Source organism: Tachyglossus aculeatus, chromosome Y4, assembly GCF_015852505.1.
Source record: "Tachyglossus aculeatus isolate mTacAcu1 chromosome Y4, mTacAcu1.pri, whole genome shotgun sequence".
In the NCBI taxonomy this organism is placed as follows: Eukaryota; Metazoa; Chordata; class Mammalia; order Monotremata; family Tachyglossidae; genus Tachyglossus; species Tachyglossus aculeatus.
The window spans coordinates 9,481,108-9,508,076 of record NC_052096.1 but is presented as its reverse complement, the minus strand read 5'-3'; the positions used below and the strand labels follow the sequence as shown (position 1 = coordinate 9,508,076).

The 26,969-nt window shown below is 49.4% G+C and overlaps 1 protein-coding gene and 1 pseudogene across 1 annotated transcript; both read left to right on the top strand.

Moving 5' to 3' along the window:
- Positions 1–69: 69 nt before the first annotated feature.
- Positions 70–12,988, top strand: LOC119946985 (annotated as a pseudogene).
- LOC119947307 (butyrophilin subfamily 1 member A1-like) lies at positions 11,210–24,156 on the top strand. Its single transcript, XM_038768935.1, has 10 exons — positions 11,210–11,244; positions 12,211–12,231; positions 16,658–16,809; positions 18,097–18,335; positions 19,129–19,230; positions 19,494–19,841; positions 21,264–21,380; positions 22,240–22,260; positions 22,369–22,395; positions 22,901–24,156. Exons 5-10 carry the CDS (start codon positions 19,131–19,133, stop codon positions 23,458–23,460), a joined length of 1,173 nt encoding a protein of 390 aa, XP_038624863.1. The 5' UTR covers positions 11,210–11,244; positions 12,211–12,231; positions 16,658–16,809; positions 18,097–18,335; positions 19,129–19,130; the 3' UTR covers positions 23,461–24,156.
- Positions 24,157–26,969: the final 2,813 nt, after the last annotated feature.

Below are 26,969 nucleotides of genomic sequence, written 5' to 3'. Positions count from 1 at the left end.
AGTCACCAGTCCCTTTATGAGGGACATCGAACAAGCTGGAGTCTCTGGGTTCCACCAGCAGTGGTGTTAATGGCGAGTTTCCCAGAATCCTCTGTGCGTGGATGCCTCATCCTCTTCATCCTCCTGCAGATGACCATGCTGGGCTCAAGTAAGGGTTTCATTCCTTTGTTTCATTCCTTTCATTTTGTTTTGTTCCTTTATTCCATAGTTCTTTGCTCTGTGGGGACTTCCCAAGAAAATAAGTTCCTGTGGATCCCCAATCTGAATGTTTCTCTTCAGAAAGTAGAGCCGAGGGGACCGTCTGTCATTTCTCGTCTCAGGATGCCCCTGGGGTCTTCAGAGGGTGGACAAGGGGAGGTTCTCTTCCTCCCCCATGGTCACGTATCTCCCCCTCCTACTGAGATCCCAGCACCAGTTCCATCCTTTCTGTCTGTTTCCTTTTGTTACAGCTCAGTTTTCTGTGATTGGACCTGCCAAGCCCATTTTGGTCCTGGTGGGGGAAGATGCTGAATTACCCTGTCACCTGGAACCCAAGACAAGTGCTAAGGACATGGAGGTGAGATGGTTCCGAACTCAAGACTCAAATGTTGTGCACCTGAGCAAGAATGGAACCGACCAGTTTGGAGAGCAGTTGGAGGGGTATCGAGGGAGGACAGAATTGGTGAGAGATGCCATTGCTAATGGAAGTTTGGCTGTGAGAATACATAAAGTCAGAGCCTCTGATGATGGACAATATTGCTGCTCTTTCCAACATGGCTCCGAGTACAAGGGGACCAGTCTGGAGCTACAAGTGACAGGTGAGTGGCTGGGTTTATCCTGTGATTACTTCTTACTGAGACCAATGTGGGGAATTTCTCTCATCACAGACTATCCTCCTTTTTAATGGTATTTGTTAAGTGTTTATTATGTGTCAATCACTGTTCTAAGCACTGGGTTAGATACAAGTCAATCAGGTGGAACACAGTCCCTGTCCCACATGGGGTTCACATTCCATAGGAGGGACAACAGATATTCAATCTCCATTTTATAGATGAGGCAGCTGAAGCAGTGAGAAGTGAAGTGCCTTGCCCAAGGTCAAACAACAGGCAAATGGCAGAGCCGTGATTAGAACCCAACTCCTCTGACTTCCAGATCTGGGCTCTTTCCACTATACCACACTGCTTCTCTGCCCAGAATCCCCCCTAGTTCTAGGACCCTGCAGAGTTTCCATTCTTCCCACCCAAGATGCCAGCCTACTGCCCCCCAACTCTCCACTGACCAGTGGGCGGGACTGGCCAGTGCAGCATTTCTTGGATTCTTTTCTGTGTGACAGTTCCCAATTCTGTTCCTGGACTGGATTCCTGGGACACCTAGTAGCTTGGGACTAAGATGGGGCTTAGGGCAGGACACCCCCCTCGCACCCACTGGGCTGGCTTTTTCCCCAGAGACATTAATGTTGTCTGACATTGGGGTTTATCCTGACCCAGGGACCATGCAGGGTTGGGGGAGTACCCAGTTTTGGTGGTCCCAGCCCAGTTTGGTCGGGATAGGGCAAGACATATCTGGGTCTGGTTATGTTCTATCGCTGTGGGGACTAGTCAGGGGTCACATGGGGCCAGGGAGGGTTGGGTGGAGGTGGGGTGAGGTGAGGTCAGGGCTGGGTTGTTGGAGGGTCTAAGAGTGGCATAGATTCATCAGAGGTTTCTAAGCATCTTCTGTGATGGAGAGCTCAATATTGTTTCCATCTATCAGAGTTGTTTCCAGTATGACTAGATATAGAATAGCAAGTCAGTGACAAGCGTAAGAGTATAGACACAATGAATAAAACAAAAGTAGACAGTTCAATAATCAATTAACGGTATTACTGAGGCCTTACGGTATGTAGGGGAAGCAGCATGGCATAGTGGCAAGAGCATGGGCTTGGGAGTCAGAGGTCTTGGGTTTGAATCCCAACTCTGCCACTTGTCTGCTGTGTGACTTCAGGCAAGTCACTTCACTTCTCTGTGCCTCAGTTATCTCATCTGTAAAATAGGGATTAAGACTATGACCCCCACAGTCTGACAACCTGATAACCTTATGTCTAACCCAGGGCTTAGAATAGTGCTTGGCATATGGTAAGCACTTAACAAATACCATTATTATTATATTATTATGCAGAGTACTGTACTAAGCACTTGGGAGAGTACAAAGAAGCATCATGGCCTAGTGGAAAGAGCACGGGCCTGAGAATCAGAGGACCTGGGTTCTGATCCTGGCTCCACTACTTGCCTGCTTTGTGACCTTGGGCAAGTTTGTGCCTCAGTTACCTTATCTACAAAATGGGGATTCAGACTGTTAGCTCTATGTGGTACAGGGACTATGTCCAATCTGATTAACTTATGTCTACCTCAGTCCTTAGTACAGTGCTTGGCACATAGTAAGCACTTAACAAATACCACAAAATTATTATTATTACAATACAACAGAGTTGGTAGACACATTTCCTTTCCACCTCAAGCTAGAGGGGGGAGACTGATATTAATAAAAATAAACAATTTACAGATATTTTACGATAGTTAAAAAAAATCTATAACAGCTGCCCATATGTGTACTAACAGTTGCTGAAGAAAAGGCATGAACGTGAGTGACAGAAAAGGCATGAACGTGAGTGACCTGATGGGGGTGGGGGTCCCAAACACAGAAAATTTGTGTTCTGATTGCCATATGTTGGAGATGGGAGAACCCCGGAAGAGGTAATGATAGGAGTTCACTTGCAAGGAGTTGGGAATTGTGATAGAAGAGTGCAGAGAACAGATGGTTAAAAACAAGGCATCTGAGGCCAGCAAAATGAAAATGAGAAAGGATTTCCACCCCAGGCGAGCAGTTTCTGATGCTCCATCCCACCCTGGGGAACCTCTCAGAGTTGGGGCTAGAGGACTCAGGCAGACCTCTCCTTCTCCTTCTCCAGCTCTGGGCTCTGACCCTCACATCCGCATGGAATGGTACAAGGGTGGAGGAATCTGGATGGAGTGCACATCAGCTGGGTGGTACCCGGAGCCCCAGGTAAGGTGGAGAGATGCCAGGGGACAGACGGTCCCAGCTCTTTTCGAGTCCCGACCCCGAGCTGGAGACGGCCTGTATAGTGTGGCGGTGTCCTTGGTCGTCCGAGATGACTCCATGGGGATGGTGTCCTGTTCCATCTGGAACGCCCGCCTTGGGCAGGAGAAGAAGTCGTCGATTTCCATAACAGGTCAGAATGGTTCCCAACCACAGACTCAGAATTCAGGGAATCTGTTGGAAAGTCCTTAGCAGGAGTCCGAGGAAAGATGGACCATTTCTTCCCTTCAAACCTCACGAACACTTAATCTCTGTCCTGGGATTCAGGGAATAGATCTGACCCAATTTGACCCTTTCATTCATTCAATCGTATTTATTGAGCGCTTACTGTGTGCAGAGCACTGTACTAAGCACTTGGGAAGTACAAATTGGCAACATATAGTACAAGTTGGCAACATATTGTTGCCAATATTTCTTCCTCATATTCTAACCAGAATGACATTTGGCCCTCTGCATTCCCCATTCCTGCAGTAAGTGCTTGGGAGAGAACAATAGATTTGGAAGACACAATCGCTGCCTCAAGAAGCTTGCAATCTAGTGGTGGAGGAAGACATAAAATAAACTACAGGAACAGACCCAAGTGCAAAAGAAAGGGAGAACAGGATGGGGAGATGAGCAGTAAATCAGGGAAAACTTCCTGGTGGAGATAGGAATTTAGTAAGGTTTTGAAACTGTCAGTCAATCAATGGTATGTAATGTACACTTTGTGCAGTTCATTCATTCATTCAATTGTATTTATTGAGCATTTACTGTGTGCAGAGTACTGTACTAAGCGCTTGGGAAGTTCATGTACTAAGCTCTTGGAGATACAATATAACAGAGTTTTGAAAGTGGGGAGAGTGGTGATAGGTCAGATATGAAGGAGGAGAGAGCTCCAGGCTCGAGGGAGGGTATTAGCAAAGAGTGGATGGGGAGAGTGACACAGCCCTGGCTCTGAGATACCAAATGCTTTAAAAATGTTAAATCCCAACCCAAGGACTATAACCCCCCTGTGCAGGGGAGGGAAACAGCAGTGATTTTTCCCCATTTCAGCTCCCTTCTTCTGGAACACCCAACCTTGGAAGATGACTTTGGCTTTGATCCTGCCTGTGCTGGGACTGGTCATCGCTGGAGGCCTTTATCTCCTTTGGAAATAGTGCAGGGAAAAGGGTAAAGGAAGAAGAACATTGCCTTGTAGTCCAACTTCTTGCTGTGGATGGTTGGTCACCAGAGTGGACAAGGGGTGAGGGCAGATGGACAGAGGGTTCGGCATTTAGCACTACCAGCAGCTTAGAAAAGATTCAATATCCCAATTCCCATCCCTCTCTGTGCCATGATTCTTTATTTTTTTAACTCTATTTGTTATGCACTTACTACGTACCAAGCACTGTATTAAGCGCTGGGGTAGATACAAGATATTCAGGTTGAACACAGTCCATGTTCCACATGAGGCTCATAGTCTTAATACCTTTTTACAGATGAGGTAACTGAGGCATCTAGAAGTGACTTGCCCACGGTCACACAGCAGCAAGGGACGGAGCTGGGATTAGAACCCAGGTCCTCTGCCTCCCAGGCCCAGGCTTTTTCATTTAGTTTCAGTTTCAGCTCTGCCTTTCAGTTTCCCCCAGAGACATGCTGGACTTTCCTTGTATTTGTGCCAACACACAGCTGGAAGAAATAAAGGAATCATGACCCCAGCTCTCTTGTAATAATAACAATAATAATAATAATAATGATGGCATTTATTAAGCACTTACTATGTGCAAAGCACTGTTCTAAGCAGAAACCTTAAACTCACGATGTCCCTGTTACTAAACTTCATCACCCTCATCCTGCTGTCAAGTTCCCGCCAGTGTGGGCATAAACCCAGCAGAGCATGGGATCTGAGCTCTGAGAGATGCTGGTGGATAACAACCATCTGGCTTTTCCTGAAGATTCTGGGGAGAATGGTCACTATTCCAGGTTCATGGATCATTCTGTGGACAGTGGGGATATTTTCCAAATGGCCAGTCCCCTGCTGCATGTCCTTGACAGAGACCCCCCCCCCCCCCCCCATCCCCTTCCATTTCATACCTGGTTCTCCCTACCTGGAGGGTTGCTGACTAATTTCTGTTCCTCTTCAGACAAACTCCTGGATTGAACTCAGTAAGTTCTTTGTGTCCTTCATTTCCCTCCACTTCCTCAAATTGGCATTTGTGATCCCTTCATCCACTCTGGTGATATATTTTCTCTTTCTCTTCCTTGCAGGGCAAAGACAGTCCAAGTTCCCTACAGGTAAGTGACCCTGATATTCTCTGTGGTCTCAGCTCTCTCCTGCCCTGGAGAGAGCTTGCTCCATCCTTGAGCCAGACCCAGGACCATTTCCAGAACCCTCTGCGACCTCCTCCTCCTCCTCCTTATCCTGTCAGGGACCCCAGGAAACTCCTGGAATGGCTGGACCACAGTAAGGGAACACATGGGAGCTGAAACCCCAGACAGGAATAGGGGATCCCCAGCAGAGACCGGTGGACCCTAAGTATTGAGCCTGAGGGCAGGGGCAGAGTACAGTGTGATGATGTCACCCTCTGTGTTTTGCTGGGAGAGTCATGATTCCATATCCAGGTGAATCCTTTGTGAGTGCAGCAGTGCCCAGGGGATCCTGCTGGGTGGGTGCCACAGCTCTGGAGTGACCTTCTCTGGCCCAGAACCATCCAGACTAGCCAATGGGGTCTGGGCCCCCCACAATTCCCCCGAGGGGTTCCTCTGGCTCGGCCACCCCCCCGGACAGTCACTCCTGTTCTCCATGGCGGGGATGCTCCTGGGCTCTGGCCAGCCCTGAGCTCCCAACACTCACGCTGCCACCCTCTCCACAGCCACCGTCACTCTGGATCCAGACATGGCCCAGCCTCTCCTCCTCCTGCCCAAGGATTGGAAACGTGTGCACTGGGAGGCAAGTGGCAGAACCTGCCCAATAACTTGGAAGGATTTGATGAGGAGCTCTGTGTGCTGGGCCACGAGGACTTCACCTCAGGGAGACATTGCTGGGAGATGGAGGGGGGAGACAGCAGAGGCCAGGATCTCAGAGTTTGTGGGGAAAATGTGAGGAGAAAAGGGGGATCTCAGAGTCAACTGAGATTGGATTCTGGGCAGTGAGGAAACACAGAAATAAATACTGGGCTCTCATTTTTCTCCACATAACTTTCCTCTTGAGGTCATGTCCCTGCCACTTGGTGATTTTCATGGGCTATGAGGCTGGAGACATACCACTCTACAAAGGGACTGACGGATCCCACATCTACACTTTCTCCCTGTCTCTTTCTCTGGGACTTTACAACTCTACTTCGGGCTTTGGTTCTTAGAACCAAACCCTCTGACTGTTTGCCTGTGCCTGGTAGGACTGAGGGAGACCCTTGCCTTGACCTTGCCCCCTCTGAGAACACCCCAGTGACATCCCTACTCCACAGAGATAAGACCAGCCTCACTGGGAATGTGGACCACTTTCCTGGGGGAAATGCCTTATTACTCCCAACTCCCCCAACCCCAGGGTCCCTTCTGACCCTTAGGGAGTATCCCAACCCCTGCCCTTTGCTCCCTGCACCTCTCTGTCCCCCATGGCTGCAGCTGCCTGTGTCCCCAGCTCCTCTGCTGCTCCCCCCAGGGCAGGCCCAGCCTGGGAAGTCTCTGCTTGCCTGCTGCTGCTGCTGCCGCTGCTGTCGCCACCTGGGAGGTTGGAGGTAGAGACTCGCATTTCCCAAGCGCTTAGTACAGTGCTCTGAACACAGTAAGCGCTCAATAAATACGATTGAATGAATGTATGAGACTAATACTGCAATCTCGGTAGGGATGGCAACACCCTGAAATCTATGGCCTAATGGAAAGAGCATGGACCTGGGAGTCAGAGGAACTGAATTCTTATCCTGGCTCCATCATGTATTTGCTGTGTGACCTTGGGCAAGTCACTTAACTTCTCGGTGCCTCAGTTACCTCATATGTAAAATGGGGATTCAGCAACTGTCCTCCTTCCTACTTAGATTACGAGCCCTGTGTGGAACAGAGACCATATCTGTCCTGATTGTCTTGTTTCTTTCCTAGAGTTTAGAACAGTGGTTGACACATAGTAAGCACTTAACAAATACCACAATTATTTTTATGTTGTGGTTCCACTACACAGTCACACCTCAGGGCAGACATCCAGTGGGACTGACCGGTTCTCTTGTGGCGGTACTCTGTTGCCCTCTGCTAGCCATGCCCCTCAATAACATGCCTCAGTCAGAAGGAAAGCGGCCAAAGTCTGGGGCGGGAAGGGACTGCGGAGGAGCCACCCAAGGAGAAACCAGTATCGGTCCCTGTGGCCTGAAATGGGGAAGATCCAGGGTCCAGTATCCAGGGTCCAGTATTCAATGTCCAGTGTCCACTGTTGGTGTGTGTCTGTTTTGTGCTGCCAAGGAAGTCTTCCCTCTACCAGTCAACCTGAAACCTGAAAACTGCATATTGCTGAAGCCTTTAGCAACATCACTGCCCCGCCTCTTCGATGGCGTAATAAAAATCTGATGAACAAGCTACGAAGCCAACCGAATGGAGGGAAGATGAACTCGGTGCCATCTGGAATTTCTTTTAGCACCAGAGGGCTGCCCTAAGGGATGAAACTGACCGGAACTTGGGAAGTGGGAGTTGGTCCAAAATGGCTTTAATTAGATAGGGTCTGTTAATCATGGTGGGTTTTGATGTCAATTAAAGGGGATCTTGATTTCATGTGCAGAGAAGTAGTGTGTCCTAGTAGATAGAGTCTGGGCCTGGGAGTCAGAAGGATCTGGGTTCTAAACCCAGCTCCATTACTTGTCTGCTCTGTGACCTTTGGCAAGTCATCTAACTTCTCCGTGCCTAAATTCCCTCATCTGTAAAATGGGGATTAAGACTGTGAGCCCTATTTGGGACATGGACTGTATCCAACCTGATTGTCTTGTATACACCCCAGTGCTTAGTACAGTGCCTGGCACATAGTAAGTGCTTAATAAATGCCATTTTTTTAAAAGGTGAGTAGTCAATTGGATATGGGAGCAGAGTGACAATAAGAAGTCAAGGATGATACCATGTCTTTAGGTTTGAGTTGCTGGGAGGGTGGTGGTGATCTCAACAGAGATGGATGTTTGTCTTCCCCTCTAGATTTTAATTTTGTTGGGGGCAGGGAATTTATCTGTTGTTATATTTTACTCTCCCAAGCACTTAGTACAGTGCTCTGCACAGAGTAAATAATCAGTAAATACGATTGATTAAATGAATGAATATGGGGAAGTTGGGAGGAAGGGAAGGGTTAGGAGGGAGGATGAGAAGTTCATTTTTGAGAAGGCTGCAGCAGTTGAACTGTAGGACTAAATTCCTGTCTCTGGTTATAGAGACTTCCCTGTCTGTATAGCCCATTGTGACCAATCACACCCTGGTCAGGCTAAAGAGCTTAGCTCACTAGCACTGGAGGGGTTGGCAGTGAGTGATAGGAAGCATTAATATTTCCTATATCTCCTGGCACTACCGACCCCCCCACCGCCTCAGTTGGCTGAGTGAACAATATAGGTCTAACAGTCTAAATAGGAGGGAGACAGAAAAACTGAGAGACACAGAGAAGTGAAGTAACTTGTCCAAGGACACACAGCAAGCAGTTGGCAGAGCTGGGATTAGTACCCAGGTCATCTGACTCCCAGGCACGTGCTCTTTCCACTAGGCCATGCTGCTTCTCCTTGTGATGCTTTTTCCTTGTGACTGTTTCTCCCTGTGACCAGTGGTGGACATTTCTCTCCCAGTGGCAACCAGCCAGGAAACATTTGTGTTTTCTTTGACATCCCCATGTACCTGATCCATTAGAGCTGTGCAGGGCTAGTTCTGGTAGTCCCAGCCCAATCTGGTCCAGAAGGGTCAAGGATAAGTTTGGGGTCTGGTTACTCTCCATTGTGGCAGAGAGAAGTCAGGATTCATCTTGGGTCAGGTAGGGTTGGTTCAAAGTGGGGTGAGGTGAGGTCAGGGCTGTATGAGGAAGGGTCTGACTGGGGGCCAAAAGAGGGTTGGTACCACCTCCTGTGATTGGCAGCTTAATACTGTATCCATTTCTTGCCTGCAGCTATCAACAAACAGTAAGCTTTTTGTGGTCAGGGAATGTGTCTGCCAGTTCTGCTGAATTATGCTCACCCAAGCGCTTAGTATAGGCTCTGCACATAGTACGTGCTCAATAAATACCACTGATGATGAACTTGAGTCAATCTCATTATATATACAGTGTTTGAGAGAATGAGTTGCTCTTCTGTGTGATCACAGGGCTCAGTTACCTCATCTGTAAAATGAGGTTTAAATCTTCCTTTCTCTTGCTTTAGACTGTAAGCCTGGTAAGGAGACTGACATAGTGCTCCAGATGGGAGGGGGCAGGGTGTGGAACTAGGCTGCGGACCACGAGGGAAGAGAAGAAAGGGCAGCTCTTAAGAGAAATATTGTGGAGCAACATGGTGGGCAGGGCTGCGGAGAGGCCCCTGGGGGAAGAAGAAGAGCGAAGACTGGAGTGGGAGTGTGAAGAAATCGGAGGCTCAGGGAAAGATATGAACAAAGGCTAGTATCTTCCTCCAAATGTGGAATTTTTGCCCAGATGTTAGACCCTGAACACCATCCTGGCACCCTCCAGGTATGAAGATCCCCTCAGGGTAGGAGCTGGGACATTCAGCAGATCTCTCCCTCCCCAGCTCTGGGCTCCGACCCTCACGTCCACCTGGCAGGGCACAAGGAGGAATCCATCTCAAGTTCAGGCCAACCAGATGGTACCTGAGCCCGAGGTACAGTGGAGAGATGCCAGGGGACAGACTGTCCCGTCCCTGTCTGAGTCCTGACCTCGAGACGGAGACGACCTGTTTAGTGTGGTGGCATCCGTGATCATCCAAGAAGACTCAGTAGGCATCGTGTTCTGCTCTGTCAAGAACCTTCACCTCATCCAGGAGAAAGAGTCAGCAATTTCCATAGCAGGTCAGTGCCTCTCCCAACCAAAACCCCAGAAATATATTTGATTCACTTATTCTTTCATTTATTCATTCGATGGTATTTGTTAACCCATACAGTAAGCAGAACTGTGTGGGAAAGCTTCCCGGAGGAGGTGGGTTTTTAGAAGAAGCTTGAAAATGAGGCGGGATGTGATCATACCCCTTGTCCTCATCCTGCCCCTAGCCTGGAACTAGAGGATGGAGAGGGGTGGAAAGGTGGGTTGGGAATTTTGAGAATTTTGTAGAAAGATGACCTGGTCCATAGAGTATAGTGGGGAGAGGCCAGAGGCCAGAAGGCCAGAAGGAGTCTGAGGCAGGTCTCAGGCAGGAGGTGATAAGAGCTTGAACCAGGGTGGTGGCTTTCAGGATATAGAGAAAGGGCCGATCCAGGAAATATTGTGGAGAAAAACAAACCCAGTTTCTCCCACACATCCATTCCCCAGGTGCCTACCCTGTCACTTAGAAGACTCTGAACCTCTGAACCCCTTTTAATATCCGATGGGTCCTAAAACCCTCCTGCTTTCCCATCTTGGGATGGACAGGATTTGTGAACTCCCTTTATTTATGGTATTTGTTCAGTGCTTACTATGTGCCAGGCACTGAATTAAGCGTTGGAGTAGATGCAAGCTAATCAGGTTGGACACCGTCCCTGAACCCCATGAAGCTCACAGTCCTAATCCCCATTTTACAGATGAAGTAACTGAGGCACAGGGAAGTTAAGTGGCTTGCCCAAGGTCACACAGCAAACAAGTGGCAGAACCAGGATTAGAACCAAGGTCCTTCTGACTCTCAGGCTCAATCTCTATCCACTAGACCATGCTGCTTCTCTCTTTTGAAATCCTTCTGATGTCATCACTCCTTGTCTCTCAAATCAACCCCTTCTCCAAAGGCAAGGAAATTATTCAGAGTTTATCTCGTCATTCTCTGTATTAGAATCCAGGTCTTCTGACTCCCCTGCCACAAGGCCTCAGACATTTGTCTCCCAGAGCTGGGTAATCCACATACAGGGGAGGGAAACAGTCAGGATTCATCCCTATTTCAGCTCCATTGCTCCACAACGTCCACTCCTGGATGGTGGCTCTGGCTGTGATCCTGACTGTGCTCGGACTGATCATCACCGGGGGCCTTTATCTCATCTGGAAACTGCACAGGGAGAAGAAGAAAGAGTGTGAGGAAAAAGAAAGTGAACACAATATAAATGGTAATGGAAAATGCATTTCGATTTAAATCCCAATTCCTAGTGGGAATGGCAAGGTATCAGAGTGAATATAGAGGGAGGGCAGACAGATGAATCAAAACTCAGAACTCCCAGCTGCCTAAAAATTAACCAAACCGAACACTCCTACCCATTTTGGTCCCTGTTCCCAACCATTATCTGTTGTTTAGTTTCTCCTAGTGAAGTAACTGACCCAGTGCCATGGGCAGGGTACATGTCTAACAACTCTGCTATATTGTATTCTCCCAAGTGCGTAGTACAGTGCTCTGCACACAGTAAGTGCTCAATAAATGTAATTGATGGACTGAAGTCTCAAATGTGGTGGGAAGGAAAGGATGACAGGATAAGAGCCCCCACCTCCCTCCCCTCTATTATAGACCAGAAGCCAACCACTCCCCAACCATTTCCCCATCCATTTCCCCCATCCCCCATCCTGCTGTCCAGTTCCCTCCATATGGCCACAATCCCAGTGGAGTATAGACTCCTGGGCTCTTGGAGATGCTGACAGATACCAAAACAATGGCTCTTCCTGGAGATTCTGGGGACAATCGTCACTATTCTGGATCCACGGATCACTGGGCAGTGGGGATTCTTTCCCAGGAGCCCTTCCCCTATTGCATATCCCAGACACAGAATACCCCATCCCATCTTATCTCATCCCAGACCAGTCCTCCTTATATGGAAGTTTCCTTATCTTTACCTTTATGGTAAAGTGGTAAATGTCTCCCTTCTTGTCTGTGTGCCTGTTATTGGGTAGGGACCGTCTCTATATGTTGCTGACTTGTACTTTCCAAGTGCTTAGTACTGTACTCTGCACACAGTAAGCACTCAATAAATACGATTGAATGATATCTGTTAAGTATGTACTACATGTGAAACACTTTTCTAAGCCTGGGGTAGATACAAAGTCAGTCAGGTCTCTGACTTTTTTCTGTTGTTTTTTTCTTTCAGAGAAACTCCAGGCTGAACTCAGTAAGTTCTGTTTCCTTTATTTCCCTCTGCTTCTTCATGTTAGTCTTGTGATCCGTTCATCTGCTCCGGTGATGAGCCCACTGTTGGGTAGGGACCGTCTCTACATGTTGCCAACTTGTACTTCCCAAGCGCTTAGTACAGTGCTCTGCACACAGTAAGCGCTCAATAAATACGATTGAATGAATGAATGAATATGACATCTTCCAGCACCCATCTACCCGTGACCACACATCCCCTCCGGGTGGTGGTTTACCTGGACTACAGGGTTGGAGACATCTCGTTTTACAGTAGCAGTGATGGATCCCACATCTACACTTTCCCCTGTGACGCCTTCTCTGGGACTCTTTGGCCTTTCTTTTACCTTCACTCTTATGATCCAACCCTCTTGACCATCTGCCCTGTACCTGGTGGGGCTGATAGAGAACTTGGACTTTCCCCCTCTCAGGAGGCTCCAGTGAAGTCCCCAAGGGCAGGGCCAGCTTCGGCCACTAGGGATAGGGATCCCTTCCCTGGGGCTGATGCCCCATTACTCGTCCTCCAGCCCTGCCCTGTGGTTCTGGCCTCCTAGGGGGAACTGGCCAGCTTCTGCCCTTTGGCCCTGAAGCTCTCATCCCTCCCCAGTGCTACAGCTGCCCATGTCTCCGGCTCCTCTGCTGCTCCCCTGGGGCAGAGGCAGGCTGAGGGTCTCCGTCTGGCTGCTGCTGGTGGGGGAGGGTGCACCCTGGGGATGGGGCTGGAGGGTGAGACGACGTCGTGATTCGGGTCAAGGCAGCATGGCCTAGTGTATAAACCACGTGCCTGGGAGTCAGCAATCTGAGCCCTGATCCTGGCTCTGCCACTTGCCTGCTGGGTGACCTTGGGTAAGTCACTTCACTTCTCTGTGCCTCAGTTACACCATCTGTAAAATGGAGATTAAGATTATGAGCCCAATGATGGACAGGGACCGTGTACAACCTGATTAGCTGGTATGTACTCCAGAGCTTAGTACAGTGCAAGGATCAAAGTAAGTTCTTAACAAATGCCATTAAAAATAATAAAAAAAGAAACAGCGGCATCCTGAAATGCTCCGGTTTGACCACATGGTGGTGCCATAGAGCAGCACCCACTGGGCTGACATCACTTAAAAAATACCAAAAAGAAAGGCGACATTTGTGTTTTCTGTGACACTCATGTTTCCCTGACCTTTGGGACTGTGTAGAGTTGAGGCAGAATCAAGTTCTGGGTGGTTCTGGTTCGGGTGGGGCATGGCCCTGTCTGGGTCTGCTTATGCTCCGTCATGGTGGGGACTAGTTTCGGGGGGTCACCTGGGATCAGCAGAGGTTGGGTGGAGGTGGGGTGAGGTGAGGGCAAGGCTGGTGGGGGCAGGGTCTGGGGGAGCTATAGGAGTCATCAGAAGACTGTAAGCTCTCCTTTGATTGACAGCTCAATTCTGTATCCATCTCCCACCTGAAGTCATCAGTGAACCTGCTAAGTCAATGTCATTCTTTGTGTGTGCAGTGTGTAAAAGAACAGCTTTGTTTAAATATATCAAGTCTGTTTTTCTTCCCATTTCAATCAGAACTGTAGCAGGGAAGCCTAGACAAAGTACTCCTAGTCAGTGACAAGAGTGAGTACAGATATAATGGATAAAATGAAAATAGTCCAATAAATACAATTCATCTGTATATCTGGGTACTAAAGGTGGCCGTTGGGAAGACAGCTCCTGAGAGGGAAGTGGAGGCAGATGTGAGGAAGGAGGAGTTCAAATGAGAAGTAGCATGGCTTAGTGGAAAGAGTCAGAGGACCTGGGTCCTAATCCCAGCTCCACCACTTGTCTGCAGTGGGATCTGTTTGCTGTGAATAAATTTCATTGGAGGTTCTTGAGGAAGGGAGTAATAACAATAATTATAATAATAATAATGGTAGTATTTGTTAAGCATTTACTATGTGCCAAGCACTATACTAAGTGCTGGGGCAGATAAAAGCTAATCAGGTCCTACATGGGATTCACAATCTAAGTAGAAGGGAGAACAGATATTGAAACCCTACTTTAGAGGTGAGGGAACTGAGGCCCAGAGAACTGAAATGACTTGTCCAAGGTCACACAGCAGTTATGTGGCAGAGCTGGAAATAGAACCAGCTGGACCCGGCTCATCCCCAACTTAACCTGTCTGAGAATCGGAAACAGGTGACAAAGAGAAATACATGGTAGGAGCTGCTTAACAACCCTGAGATATTCAAAGGCCTGGACCCTTTCCACTAAGACATGCTGCTTCTCAGTGATGCGTTCTAAATGGCACTGTGGGAGACTGATCCAGGCTACAGAGTGTGGAGGTTGGAGTGAAGGGAGGGGCCAGTAAGAAGGAGTCTTAAACAGGAGTCCAGATGGGTGAGAGCTAGTGTTGGGACCAGGCTTTGGGCCATGCGTGAAAAGAAGAAGGGGCAGATACCAAAAATAAAGTGGAGCAACATAGTGAGCAGGGCTAGGGGGAGGCCCCTTGGGGAGGAAGAAAACTGAGGTCTGGAGTGAGGGTGTGAATCAGGAGGTTCAGGGAAAGGTATAAACATAACCTAGGACCCTCCTCTGACTCAGAATTTCCATCCCAGACTGTGAGCCCCATGTGGGACTATCTGATCACTTTGTATCCTCTCCAGTGCTTAGAACAGTGCTTTGCACATAGTAAGTGCTTAACAAATGCCATCATTATTATTATTATTATTTGAGGAGAGAGGGCATTCCAGGCCAGAGACAGGATGTGGGTCTGGTGTTGGCAGTGAGACAGGAAATATAGAGGCACAGTGAGAAGGTTAGCACTAGAGGAGCGAAGTATGTGGCCTGGGTTGTAGAAGGAGAGAAGTGAGGTGAGATGGGAGTGCAAGGTGATGGAGTGCTCTAAAGCCAATAGTGAGGAGTTTTTGTTTGATATGGAGGTGGCTGGGCAACCACTGGAGATTTTTGAGGAGGGGGTTGACATGCCCTGAATGTTTTTGTAGAAAGATGATCTGGGCAGCTGAGTGAAGTATGGCTGGATTGGGTCAGCGAGGAGGCTGATGCAGTAATCTAGGCGGGATAGGATGAGTGATTGTATTAATATGGTAGCAGTTTGGATGGAGAGAATAGGGCAGATTTTAGCAGTGTTGTGAAGAAGGGACTGACAGGATTTGGTGATGGATTGAATATGTGGGTTGAATGAGGGAGAGGAGTCAAGGATGAAGCCAAAGTTACAGGCTTGTGAAAAGGGAAGAATGATGGTCTTGACCACAGTGATGGGACAGTCAGGGAGAGGGCAAGGATTGGGTAGGAAGATAAGGAACTCTGTTTTGGATGTGTTAAGTTTGAGGTGACAGGAGGACATCCAAGTAGAGATGTCTTGAAGGCAGGAGGAGATACAAGCCAGTAGAGGAGAGAGATCAGGGCTGGAGAAGTAGATATGGGTATTATCTGCATAGTTGAAGCCATGGGAACAAATGAGTTATCCAAGGGAGTGAGTGTAGATGGAGAATAGAAGGGGAGCCAGAACTGAACCTTGAGGGACCCTCCCACAGTTAGGTGGTGAGAGGCAGAGAAGGGGCCCACAAAGGATACAGAGAATGAATGGCCAGAGAGATAAGAGGAGAACCAGAAGAGGACAGAGTCAGTGAAGTTGAGGTGGGATAATGTTTCCTGAAGAAGGGGGTGGTCCACAGTGTCATGGCTTTGTAGCAAGAGCATGGTCTTTAGAGTCAGAGAACGTGGATTCTAATCCAAGCTACACCACTTGTCTGCTCTGTAACCTTGGGCAAGTCACTTCACTTCTCTGTGTCTCAGTTACCTCAACTGAAAAATGGGGATTGAGACTGTGAGCCGTACGTGGAATAAGGACTGTATCCAAACTGATTTACTTGTATCCACTCCAGCATTTAGTACAGTGCCTTGCATATAGAAAGTGCTTAACAAATATCATTATTCCTAAAGACAAAGCCTAAAATTCCCTATTCTTTTGCCATTTCCTCCTTCCCTCCCTTCCTCCAATCAATCAATCAAATTTATTGAGCACTTACTGTGTGCAGATCACTGCACTAAGTGCTTAGGAGAGTACAGAAGAACAGAGTTCGTGGACACATTCCCTTCCCACAGGGAGCTTATAGTCTAGAAGGGGAGACAGTGTTGAGTACTTTCAAGATAAAGATATCAGTTGGAAGCAGCCTTTGTGTCCAGGACTGTGAGGGAGTTTGACACTAAAGTTCCTTTTCCCAGAGAGTAGAGCCTTGGAGAGTTTATGGAGTTCTGCCTGTACCAGATGACTTCTCTCCAGAGGTCAGGGGGCACCAGAGCAGCCGAACTGACACCCAGACTTAATTCACAAGCTGCCGTTCCTGTTCATCAGTTCCCTTCTCACTCTTCCAACTATCTTTGGTGAGTTCTGCCAGTGACTGATAAAACGTTCAAATGCCGCCTTTCTATCAGAGGGAGGTGCCCACCAGCCTAGAACTAATCCTGCAAAAAGAACTTCAATTCCTGGTGAGGTGAGCCTGACTGTCACCAAATAATGGAGAATCTGCCTTGCTGCCAGGGCTGCTGGGGCTGCCAGCTGTGACTGACCAGGGAGAGTTCGGCTGGTGAGTCTCGTGGGGACCCTGCTCTTGGGTGGTGGGAGCTGAATTCTGGGGAAATTCTCCTGGACACTGGAGGTGGGGTAGGAGTAGCCACAGGATGTAGAGGATGATGTGGTAGGGACAGGAGATGTCCTGAGGGCTGCCCCTTCCCCAAAACAGCTATAGGTAGTGATGGCATCGGGTGGGGGTGCCCACAGGAAGAGAGTGGGAGAGGAAAGCCTGAACAACCCAAACCCCTTATAATCAAACAATGATATTTATTGAGTCCTTACTGTGCGAGGAGAAATGTACTAAGCACTTGGGAGAGTACACTATAACAGAGTTCATTCATTCATCATTCATTCAATCGTATTTATTGAGCGTTTACTGTGTGCAGAGCACTGGACGAAGCGCTTGGGAAGTACAAGTTGGCAACATACAGAGACGGTCCCTACCCAGCAGTGGGCTCACAGTCTAGAAGGGGGAGACAGACAACAAAACAAAACATATTAACAAAATAAAATAAATAGAATAAATATGTACAAATAAAATAAATAAATAGAGTAATAAATACATACAAACATATATACATATATACAGGTGGTGTGGGGAGGGGGAGGAGGTAAGGCGGGGGGTGGGGAGGGGGAGGGAGTTGGCAGTGGATGGAGATTATTCCTATTCAATCCCTTCCTCTCCCCCATTTGTGTTAGGGACATTGTGGGGTCAGAGGGAGCTGTTGAGGAATTACGCTTGGTTCCCCATCTTCTGCTCCCTCACCAAGACCATTCCCCTATCATTGCCGCGCCCGCTGATACCCCCAGCCTCCAGAGCAGAGAGGGAGAAAGGAGCCCCACCCATCCCTGTTCTAAGAAGGGCGAGGACAAAGGGATCTGGCACATGGTGGAATTGTTGGGGATCTGGTTCCTCTCTCTCCTCCCCCCACCTCCACACCCTGCCTAATACTTCTGGGGAGCAGGGGCAGAGGGGAGGCGGGAGAAGTTGGGGGACTGAGGCCCCAACTTCGAAATTCATAGAATAGGGGTGGGGGTCCCTTCCCCTCCCCACTCCAAGCACCTGTCTCTGTCATCCAAGAGAATTCCTGTACCTGCAGGGACCCTGGATCCTCCTCTACTCCCTGCCCAGCTGGAGTCTGTCATGGCCACTGAGAACCTGGGAGGGACAGGAGGGTCCTCAAAGTGGGGAAACAGTTCCCATCATGGGGGGTTCACAAAGGTCTGATCTAGGTCAGGAAAAGGATCCAGGGACTGGGTATTCTCCTCTCACAACTGTTTTTATTCTTCCCAATAACAGGGTATGTTGGGGAGTCCAGAATAGAGTCCGGTCTACAGTGGCTTGTGGGCTCAGAGTGAGGTCATTGCATTCTGCTAAGAACCAGTGCCTTGGGGACCACTTGGGGACTGGGACCCTCTTCAGACCCTAGTCCACAACTCAGTCCTGCCCTGACTCTGGAGACACCAGATGGAGACAAAGGAAATGTCCCAAAGCTCCTGCTGACCTTTGACCTCTGATCTCAAACCACCAACTCTCAGGTCAGTGTCCTGCAGCCATAAATGCCCAGGAGATTTTGGCTGAGGGGCCAGAACTCTGATCCTGCCTCCCATGTTGGAGTGAAGAGAAGATCCAGTTCGTTTCCCTGACTCACCCTGAGGGGCAGAGACTGTGACTTGTCTTGGGGAGACCGGGGGTGTTGGGATTGGTAACTGGGTACCTAGGGGCAGAAATTTGGTTTAAGACAGGAGGCTGTTCCTGTACTGAAGTCAGGTCCAGGAGTCTTCCATTGCTGCTTGACTCATTCATTCATTCATTCATTCATTCATTCATATTTATTGAGCGCTTACTGTGTGCAGAGCACTGTACTAAGAGCTTGGGAGAGTACAGTGCAACAATAAACAGACATATTCCCTGCCCACAACGAGCTTACAGTCTAGAGGAGGGGAGACAGACATCAATTCAAATAAATAAAATTACAGATATGTACGTAAGTGCTGTGGGGTTGGGAGGGGGAAGAGCAAAGGGAGCAAGTCAAGGTGATGCAGCAGGGAGCGGGAGATGAGGAAAGGTGGGGCTTAGTTTGGGAAGACCTCTTGGAGGAGATGTGCCTTCAGTAAGGCTTTGAAGAGGGGGAGAGTAATTGTTTGTTGGATTTGAGGAGAGAGGGACATGAGCTAGGGGTCGGCAGCAAAACAGGCAAGATTGAGGTACAGTGAGAAGGTTAGCACTAGTGGAGCGAACTGTGCGGGCCCATGTTCCTGCCCCTAGCTGGCTCTCTGATGGTAAGGGACCGGTATTGACTGAACCACCATTGTCTCTCTATGGCCCCAGCGATGAAGAATATGGCGAGTGTCCCCAAATCCTTCACATCTGGATACCTCCTCCTCCTCCTCCTCCTCCTCCTCTTGCTCCAGCTACTCACACTGGCCTCAGGTAGGAGTTTCTTTTCCATTGCACTGCCCCAGAGGGCCATTGCAGAGGAAGAACAAAATCCCCCATGTGTCCCTAGACTGAATGTTTCTGTTCAGAGATCAGAGTTGAGGGGATTGTGTGTCCTCTGTCAGCTTAGGATGCCACTGGAGCCTTCAGAGGGTGGACAAGGGGACGCTCGGCCCTTCCTCTTTGGGACTTTGGTTTTCCCCCCAATATTTAGACCCCAGGGGCAGCTCCTATCTGATTACCTCCCATTGTTACAGCTCAAATTTCTGTGTTTGGACCTGACGAACCCATCCTGGCCCTGGAGGGGAATGACGCTGAGTTACCCTGTCACCTGGACCCCAAGATGAGTGCTGAGCACATGCTGGTGAGATTGTTCCGATCTCAGGTTTCTGATGTCGTCCACCTGTTTGAGCATGGAGAAGATCAGTTTGGAGAGCAGATGGAGGAGTATCGAGGGAGGACAGAGTTGGTGAGAGATGCCATGGATTATGGGAGTGTGGCTGTGAGAATACGCAGTGTCACAGTCTCTGATGCGGGAAAGTATGGCTGCTCTTTCTATGATGGTCAAGAGTATGATGAAGCCTGGCTGGAGCTGCAGGTGGTCGGTGAGTAGCTGGTTTTTTGTTGTGACCAATGGGGTACCTTATGCTTCCAATCTCAGGCAGACTTGCAGGCTGCCCTGTCCTTAACCAGAATCCCTTTCTGCTCCAGGACTCAAAGTGTCCACTCCCCCTGCCTAGAGTCCCATCGTGCTGCCCCCAACCTCCTGCTGGTCCCCTGGCAGCACTGCCCAGTGCAGCGATTCCATGGAACATTTTCCACTGGTCAGTCTCTTCCTGGGCCTGTTTCTGGACTGGATTCCTGTGATTTCCAGTAGTTTGGGGCTAAGATGGGTCTCAGAGCAGAACACCCCCCCCCCCCCCCCTCATTTGGAGGCATTTTTTCTGAAGACGTTCATGTTCTCTAAAGTAGGGGTCTCTCCTGACACAGGAGCTGTGCAGGGTCAGGGCAGGACTTGCTTCTCGAGGTCCTAACCCAGTCTGAACAGGATGGGACAAAGCCCCTCCTGTGTCTGGTTATGCTTCATCACTGTGGTGACCAGTCAGGGATCACATGGGGTCAGGGAGGGTTAGGGAAGGTGGGGTGAGGTGAGATCAGGGATGGTTGGGGCAGGTACGGGGGGACAAATGGAGTAATAATAATAATAATAATAAATCATAATAATTGTGTTTTTTGCTTTGTGCTTACTATATGCCAAACACTTTACCAACCGCTGTGGTAGATAGAATATAAGCAGATCAAGACACAATCCCTGTCCCACATGGGTTCATAGTCTAAGGATGCTGGAGAAAGAGGGAATTGAAGGCTCTCAATCAGCTCTCCCTTTCCTAATCTCCCACTACAACCCTGTCCAACCACTTCGCTCCTCCAACGCCCACCTACTCACTGTACCTTGATCTCATTCCTCTCGCTGGCTCCTCCTCACTCACTTCCTCCATCTTTCCTGGAACACCCATCCTGTTCATAGCCAACAGAGCACCACTATTCTCATCTTCAAAGCCTTACTAAATTAATGTCTCCTCCAAGATTTGCTCAAGGGAAAGCAGGGTTTTCCTTGTTCCATGCAGATCCTGTGCTGGAGGAAATGACTGAAGCTTGAGAATGGGGAGAAGGGAAGTGAGACCTTACACTGAGGACACAGCACTCTCCCTCGGGAATCACAAGAGGCCCCTTCTCCTCCCAGACCCCACTGTCCCCTCACCTCAGCCCAGCCTGGCTAGTGAAATATTTTCCCCACAGTGACTCTTATGCTTCCCAAAACACTTGGCTCCAAGCCCCCATCCCTTCATGCCATGCAGAGAGAAAGGGAGTCCTGGAGCCTGCCCCTGCATTGGACTCTCAGTGTGGCTCGGAGCAGAGACACAGCTAGAGTCTCTCTCATGGGGCTCCAACACCCCCAGAGCCAAGGTAATGGCTGGAATTGTCCCATGTTTCCCTCTGAAAGTATTTTGGGAATTCTATTTCAGCTCCCCTCTTCCCGACAGCTTTGTCCTTGATGGTGGCTCTGTGTGTGACCCTCCCTGTGCTGGGACTGCTCATCGCTGGGGGTCTTTATCTCATCTGGAAACACTCCAGGGACAAAGGTAAAGGGACAAGTATTTTCCCATGACACCCCATTACTGCAGGGCAGGAGGACAGGGTGGGATTCAGGGGCATATAGGTCAGAGTTCTGACTTTCCAGTGCCTGGGGAGGGGGGGGATGGACACCAGCCCACAGCCCCAACCTCCCACAAGTGACTCCCAACCTGATGTTCTGTTTCCCCCAGAGAAGAAAACGACCAACACTGTGTCTGTAAAAACTGTTACTGACATTCAAATAAATTAAGGAGTAGAGACCCTAGCCCCAACTCCCCCATAGATTGAAGCCCAGCTCTCCCCATTTATTTCCTGCCCCAACCCCGTCCTGCTGTCCAGTTCCCCAGTGCAGCCACAGTCTCAGAGGACCTTTGAGATTTGAGCATTAGGAGATTCCTACTGATAACAGTGAATGGATAGGGGTGTGTTTATGTGTGTGTCTGTGTGAGTATGTTTGTGTACCTGTGTCCTGAGTGTAGTGCCAGGGCCAGGGAGACACCTTCATCTGAATTTATTTATTTATATTAATGGCTGTCTCCCCTTCTAGGCTGTAAGCTCCTTGGTGGCAGGGAATGCTGCTGTAACCAAACTCCCTGAAGCACTTAGTATAGTTCTCTGTACACAGAAAACACTCAGTAAATACCATTAATTGCTTGATTGATGATAACCAACTGGCTCTTCCTGGAGATTCCAGGGACAATGGTCTCCATTCCAGATCCATTCTCTGGGCAGTTGGGATTCTGTCCTCGGGGTCGTTCCCTGCTTTAGGTAGCAGATATAGACTCCTCTGACCCCATCACATCCCCTCCCAGCCCACCCCAAGTTTTCCCCTTCCGGACTGTCCCTGACATTTCTTTTCCTTTTCAGGGAAACTCCAGATTGAGCTCAGTAAGTTCCGTGTTTCTCTCATTTCTCTCAGTTTTCCCATGTTGGGGTTTGTGTCTGCTCCACCGGCCCTGTGATATCTTGACACCTCCCCTCTCTGTTCTCTTGCAGGGTGGAGCAGGGGCCAGTTACACATGGGTAAGTGATCCTGACATTCTCTGAGGTCTTAGGTCCCTTCCACCCCTGGAGGTCCTGGCCCTTCATGACTCCATCCCTGGGAGCCAGAGCCAGGGCCATTCCCAGAACAACAAAAACAACAACAACAAAATTCCTCCTCCTCCTCCCCTCCCCACTTCTTCCTTCCCCTTCCCTCTTCCTCACTCCTCCTCCTCCGCGTCACCCCCTCTCCCCCACCAGGAGCCTACTAGATTTGGGGACACACAGGAGCCCCCAGGCCGTAATTGGGGGTGTCCAGCGGAGGCCGGGGAAGGCAGGGTCCGGAGCCGAGCGCTGCGCGATGCCGTCACCATCCGTGTCCTGTCCGGGGGGAGGGGCGTGTGTCCGCCCCCCGGGGGGCTCTTCGGTCCCCGCCGCCCCCTCCGGGCAGCCCTCCTGGTGTCCGCGGCGGGGCCGCTCCCGGGCTCCGCCCCGCCCGCTCCTCTGCCCGCGGCCCCCGACGCTCACACACACGCTCTGTCCGCAGACAACGTCACTCTCGACCCACACACGGCTTATCGCTTTCTCGTCCTGTCCGAGGATCGGAAAACTGTGACAGCTGGAGACACAGAGCAGGACCTGCCCGACAACCCGGACAGATTCACAGGTTCCGTCTGTGTGCTGGGCCGCCAGCGCTTCACCTCCGGGAGACATTGCTGGGAGGTGGAGGTGGGAAATGCGGATGGTTGGTACCTGGGGGTTTGTAGGGAAAATGTGAGGAGAAAAGGGGCGATCTCGGAGGCCCCCGCGAATGGGTTCTGGGCTCTGAAGAAAGATGGAGATGGATACTGGGCGTTCACCTTTCCTCGCGTCCCTCTCCCCCTGAGCACAGCCCTCAGCCGGGTGGTGGTTTACCTGGACTACGAGGCTGGAGACGTCTCCTTCTACAGTGGCACTGACGGATCCCACATCTACACTTTCCCCCGCGCCGCCTTCTCGGGGACCCTCCGACCTTTCTTCCGCCTTTATCGCATCGATGACTCCCTGACCATCTGCCCTGTGCCCGGTGGGGCTGGGGAAAACCCTGTTCCTGACCCCGCTCAGTAGATTCCTGTGAGCCCCCCAGGAGTGGGACCAGCTTCAGTCCCTGGGGATGGGGATCCCCTCCCCTGGGCCGATGCCCCATTGCTCCCCACCCAGCCTAGCCCCTTGGTCCCTCCTGCCTCTTAAGGAGCCGCCCGGCTCCTGCCCTCTGTCCCCTGCAGCTCTCTGTCCCCTCCCCTGGCTGCAGCTGCCTGTGTCCCCGCCTCCTCTGCTGCTCCCCTGGGGCAGGCCCAGCCTAGGAGGGCTCTCTGCTACTGCTGCTGCTGCCAGGGAGGGTCCCCGCTGGAGGCAGGGCTGGGGGAGGGCAGCAAAGCAGCTACTGCAGTTCTGGTCCATCAGTGGGGTTTCACGACTGCCACTGACCTTCCTGCCCCTGACTCCTCCACTGGACCCCGAACTCAGAGGGTAGAGGAGCAGCTCACCTCCACTGCTGCACTGCTCATAGACTCCAGGTTGTCCTGGTTCATGGCACCTCTTTTGAGTATTCGTGTGGCACTGGGTTCTATTCAATCAATCAATCAATCAATCAATCGTATTTATTGAGCACTAACTGTGTGCAGAGCACTGTACTAAGCACTTGGCTCAGTGCGGAGCTGGCTAATGTGGTGACAGGCCTCACTCTCAATTCACCAGAATAATTACAACTATGGTATTTGTTAAGCTCTTACTATGTGCAAGACACTGTACTAAGCCATAGTGTGGATACAAGCAAACTGGGTTGGACACAGTTCTTGTTCCACCTGGGAGTCACACTCTTGAGAAGCAGCATAGTGTAATGGATAGAGCACAGGCCTGGGAATCAGAAGGTCAGGGATTCTAATCCCAGCTCCACTACTTTTCTGCTGTGTGACTTTAGGCAAGATACTTCTCTGTGCCTCATCTGAAAAATGATGATTAAGGCTGTGAGCCCCATATGGGACAGGGACTGACTCCAACCTGATTACTTTGTATCTACCCCAGTGCTTAGAACAGTGCTTGGCACATAGTAGTACTTAATATATACAATTATGATTATTTTATCATTGTTAATCCCCATTTTACAGAAGAGTCAAGTAAGGCTCAGAGAAATGAAGTGACTTGCCAAAGGTCATGGAGCAGTTAAGTGACAGAGGCTGGATTAGAACCCAGGGCCTTCTGACTCCCAGAGTCTTGCTCTATCCATTAGGGAACACTGCTTCTCAGTGTGATGCCCCACACCTGCAGACTCTCTTGCTGCTCCCCATGCCCCAGTGGGAACATGATGGGTGGGCTGAGAGGGTGTGAATAGTGCCACACAGACCAGCAGAACTCCAACCAACTGCTCCATGCCCATTCTCATCCCGAATTCTCAGAACTGAGGCTCAGCTGTTATTTCTGGTGGGAGACTCCAACCCTGGGAACCTTTTGCATTCAGCACACTCAACTGAGAATGGATTGTGTACAGTGCACTGGAGGAAGTGTTGGGAACATATAATAAGAGTTACAGTCACAGTGCCTGCCCTCAAGAAATTGGCATTCTCATGGGGGAGAGCGGTAGGCACAGATTGTATTAACAGGATTAGTAGATGAAATAAACAAACAGGCTACACATACTTGCTAATTGTGGTAATCTTTTGGGTTGACATGCTTGGGGAGGTGAGGATTGGTCAGGGATTGGATAGGAGAAGGGTTTTCATGGGGAGCAGTGAAAGGAGGTGGGGAAGACAGGCTCAATGTTTTGGACGTGTCAGAGGTGAGAGGAAGGAGTGGTAACAAGATTGGCTTGTGAGGAATGAAGAATGTGAGCATGAGTGGGTGAGGACACTGGAAAGGTGAGAACGAAGCAGTGTTGGGTAGTGGAAAGAGCCCGGGCCTGGGAGTCAGAGGACCTGGGTTCTAATCCCAGCTCTGCCACTTATCTGCTGTGTGACCTTGGGCAAGACCCTTAACTTCTCGGTGCCTCAGTTACCTCACCTGCAAAATGGGGATTAAGACTGTGAACTCCCTGTGGGATATGGACCATGTCCAATCTGATTAACCTGTATCTACCCCAGCACTTTCTACAGTGTCTGGCACATAGTAAGGACCCAACCAATACCATAAACTCTAATAAGGGAGAGAGCTGGGAGAAAATCCTCAATCCCATGGGCAGAAAGTTTGCTTTTTCTGGATAAATCTGTAACCACAGGAGGTTTTTGAGGAGCTGAGTGAAGTGCTCTGATTTGTAGTCAATCGATCATTTTAAGAACACAGTTCCCACAGAAGAATGTAGAACAGTCTAAATGGGGGAGAAGCTGGGGGAAGAAGCCTAGTGAGTTGCATCAATGAAACTGAGAGATTGCCAACTTGTACTTCCCAAGCGCTTAGTACAGTGCTCTGCACACAGTAAGTGCTCAATAAATATGATTGATTGAGAGATAACAGGAACATGACTCAGCCTAGTGATTGAATGGGTCAGAGGAAGGAGCAACTCTGGAAATTTTGAGGTGAAAAACCAGCAGGATTTAGTGGCAGCGTGGTCTAATGAGGCACAGGTCTGAGAGTCAGAGGATTCTAATCCTGACTCTGCCACTGTCTGTTTCATGACCTTGGGCAAGTCACTTAATTTCTCTGTGCCTCAGTTACCTCATTTGTAAAACATGGATCAAGACTTAGAACACTAGTAGGATATGGACTATGTCCAACCTGATTGCCTTTTATCCATGTTAGCACTTAGTACAGTGCCTGGCACATAGTAAGCACTTAACAAATACCATTAAAAAAAAGTGTCACACCTGACATGGGAGGAAAAACACAGAGATCAGACAAAATGGCACCAAGGTTGTGAGGTTTTGGAAGCTAGTGAGCAGGGGCCCACCGTTGCTCAGCAACCCAACATTACTTTAATAATCATAATAATAATGATGATAATACCAATAATAATGCATAATAATGGCATTTGTTAAGCGCTTACTATGTGCCAGGTACTATTTTAAGTGCTGTAGTAGATACAAGATAATTGGGTGGACGCAGTCCCTGTCCCACATAGGGCTCACAGTCTTACTCCACATTTTACAGATGAGGAAGCTGAGGCACAGTAAGCACTTAACAAATGCAATTATCATTATTATTATTATTATTATTGTTGTTATTATAGAGGTGAGGTGGTTCTGATCCCAATTCACCCTGACCATGCACTATATGGGGTTGGGCAGAACCTGGGTAGAGAAGCAGCATGGCCCAGTGGAAAGAGCATGGGCTTTGGAGTCAGAGGTCATGGGTTCAAATCTTGCTCCACCAATTGTCAGCTGTGTTACTTTGGGCAAGTCACTTCACTTCTCTGTGCCTCAGTTACCTCATCTGTAAAATGGGGATTAAGACTGTGACCCCACCGTGGGACAACCTGATCACTTTGTAACCTCCCCAGTGCTTAGAAAAGTGCTTTGCACATAGTAAGCACTTACTGAATGCCATCATCATCATTATTATTATTATTATTATTATTAGAGAGCCAATGGAAGAATATCTAGGGAAAAAGGAGTTTGTGAGAGCTTCCATTGTGGATGGAAATATGA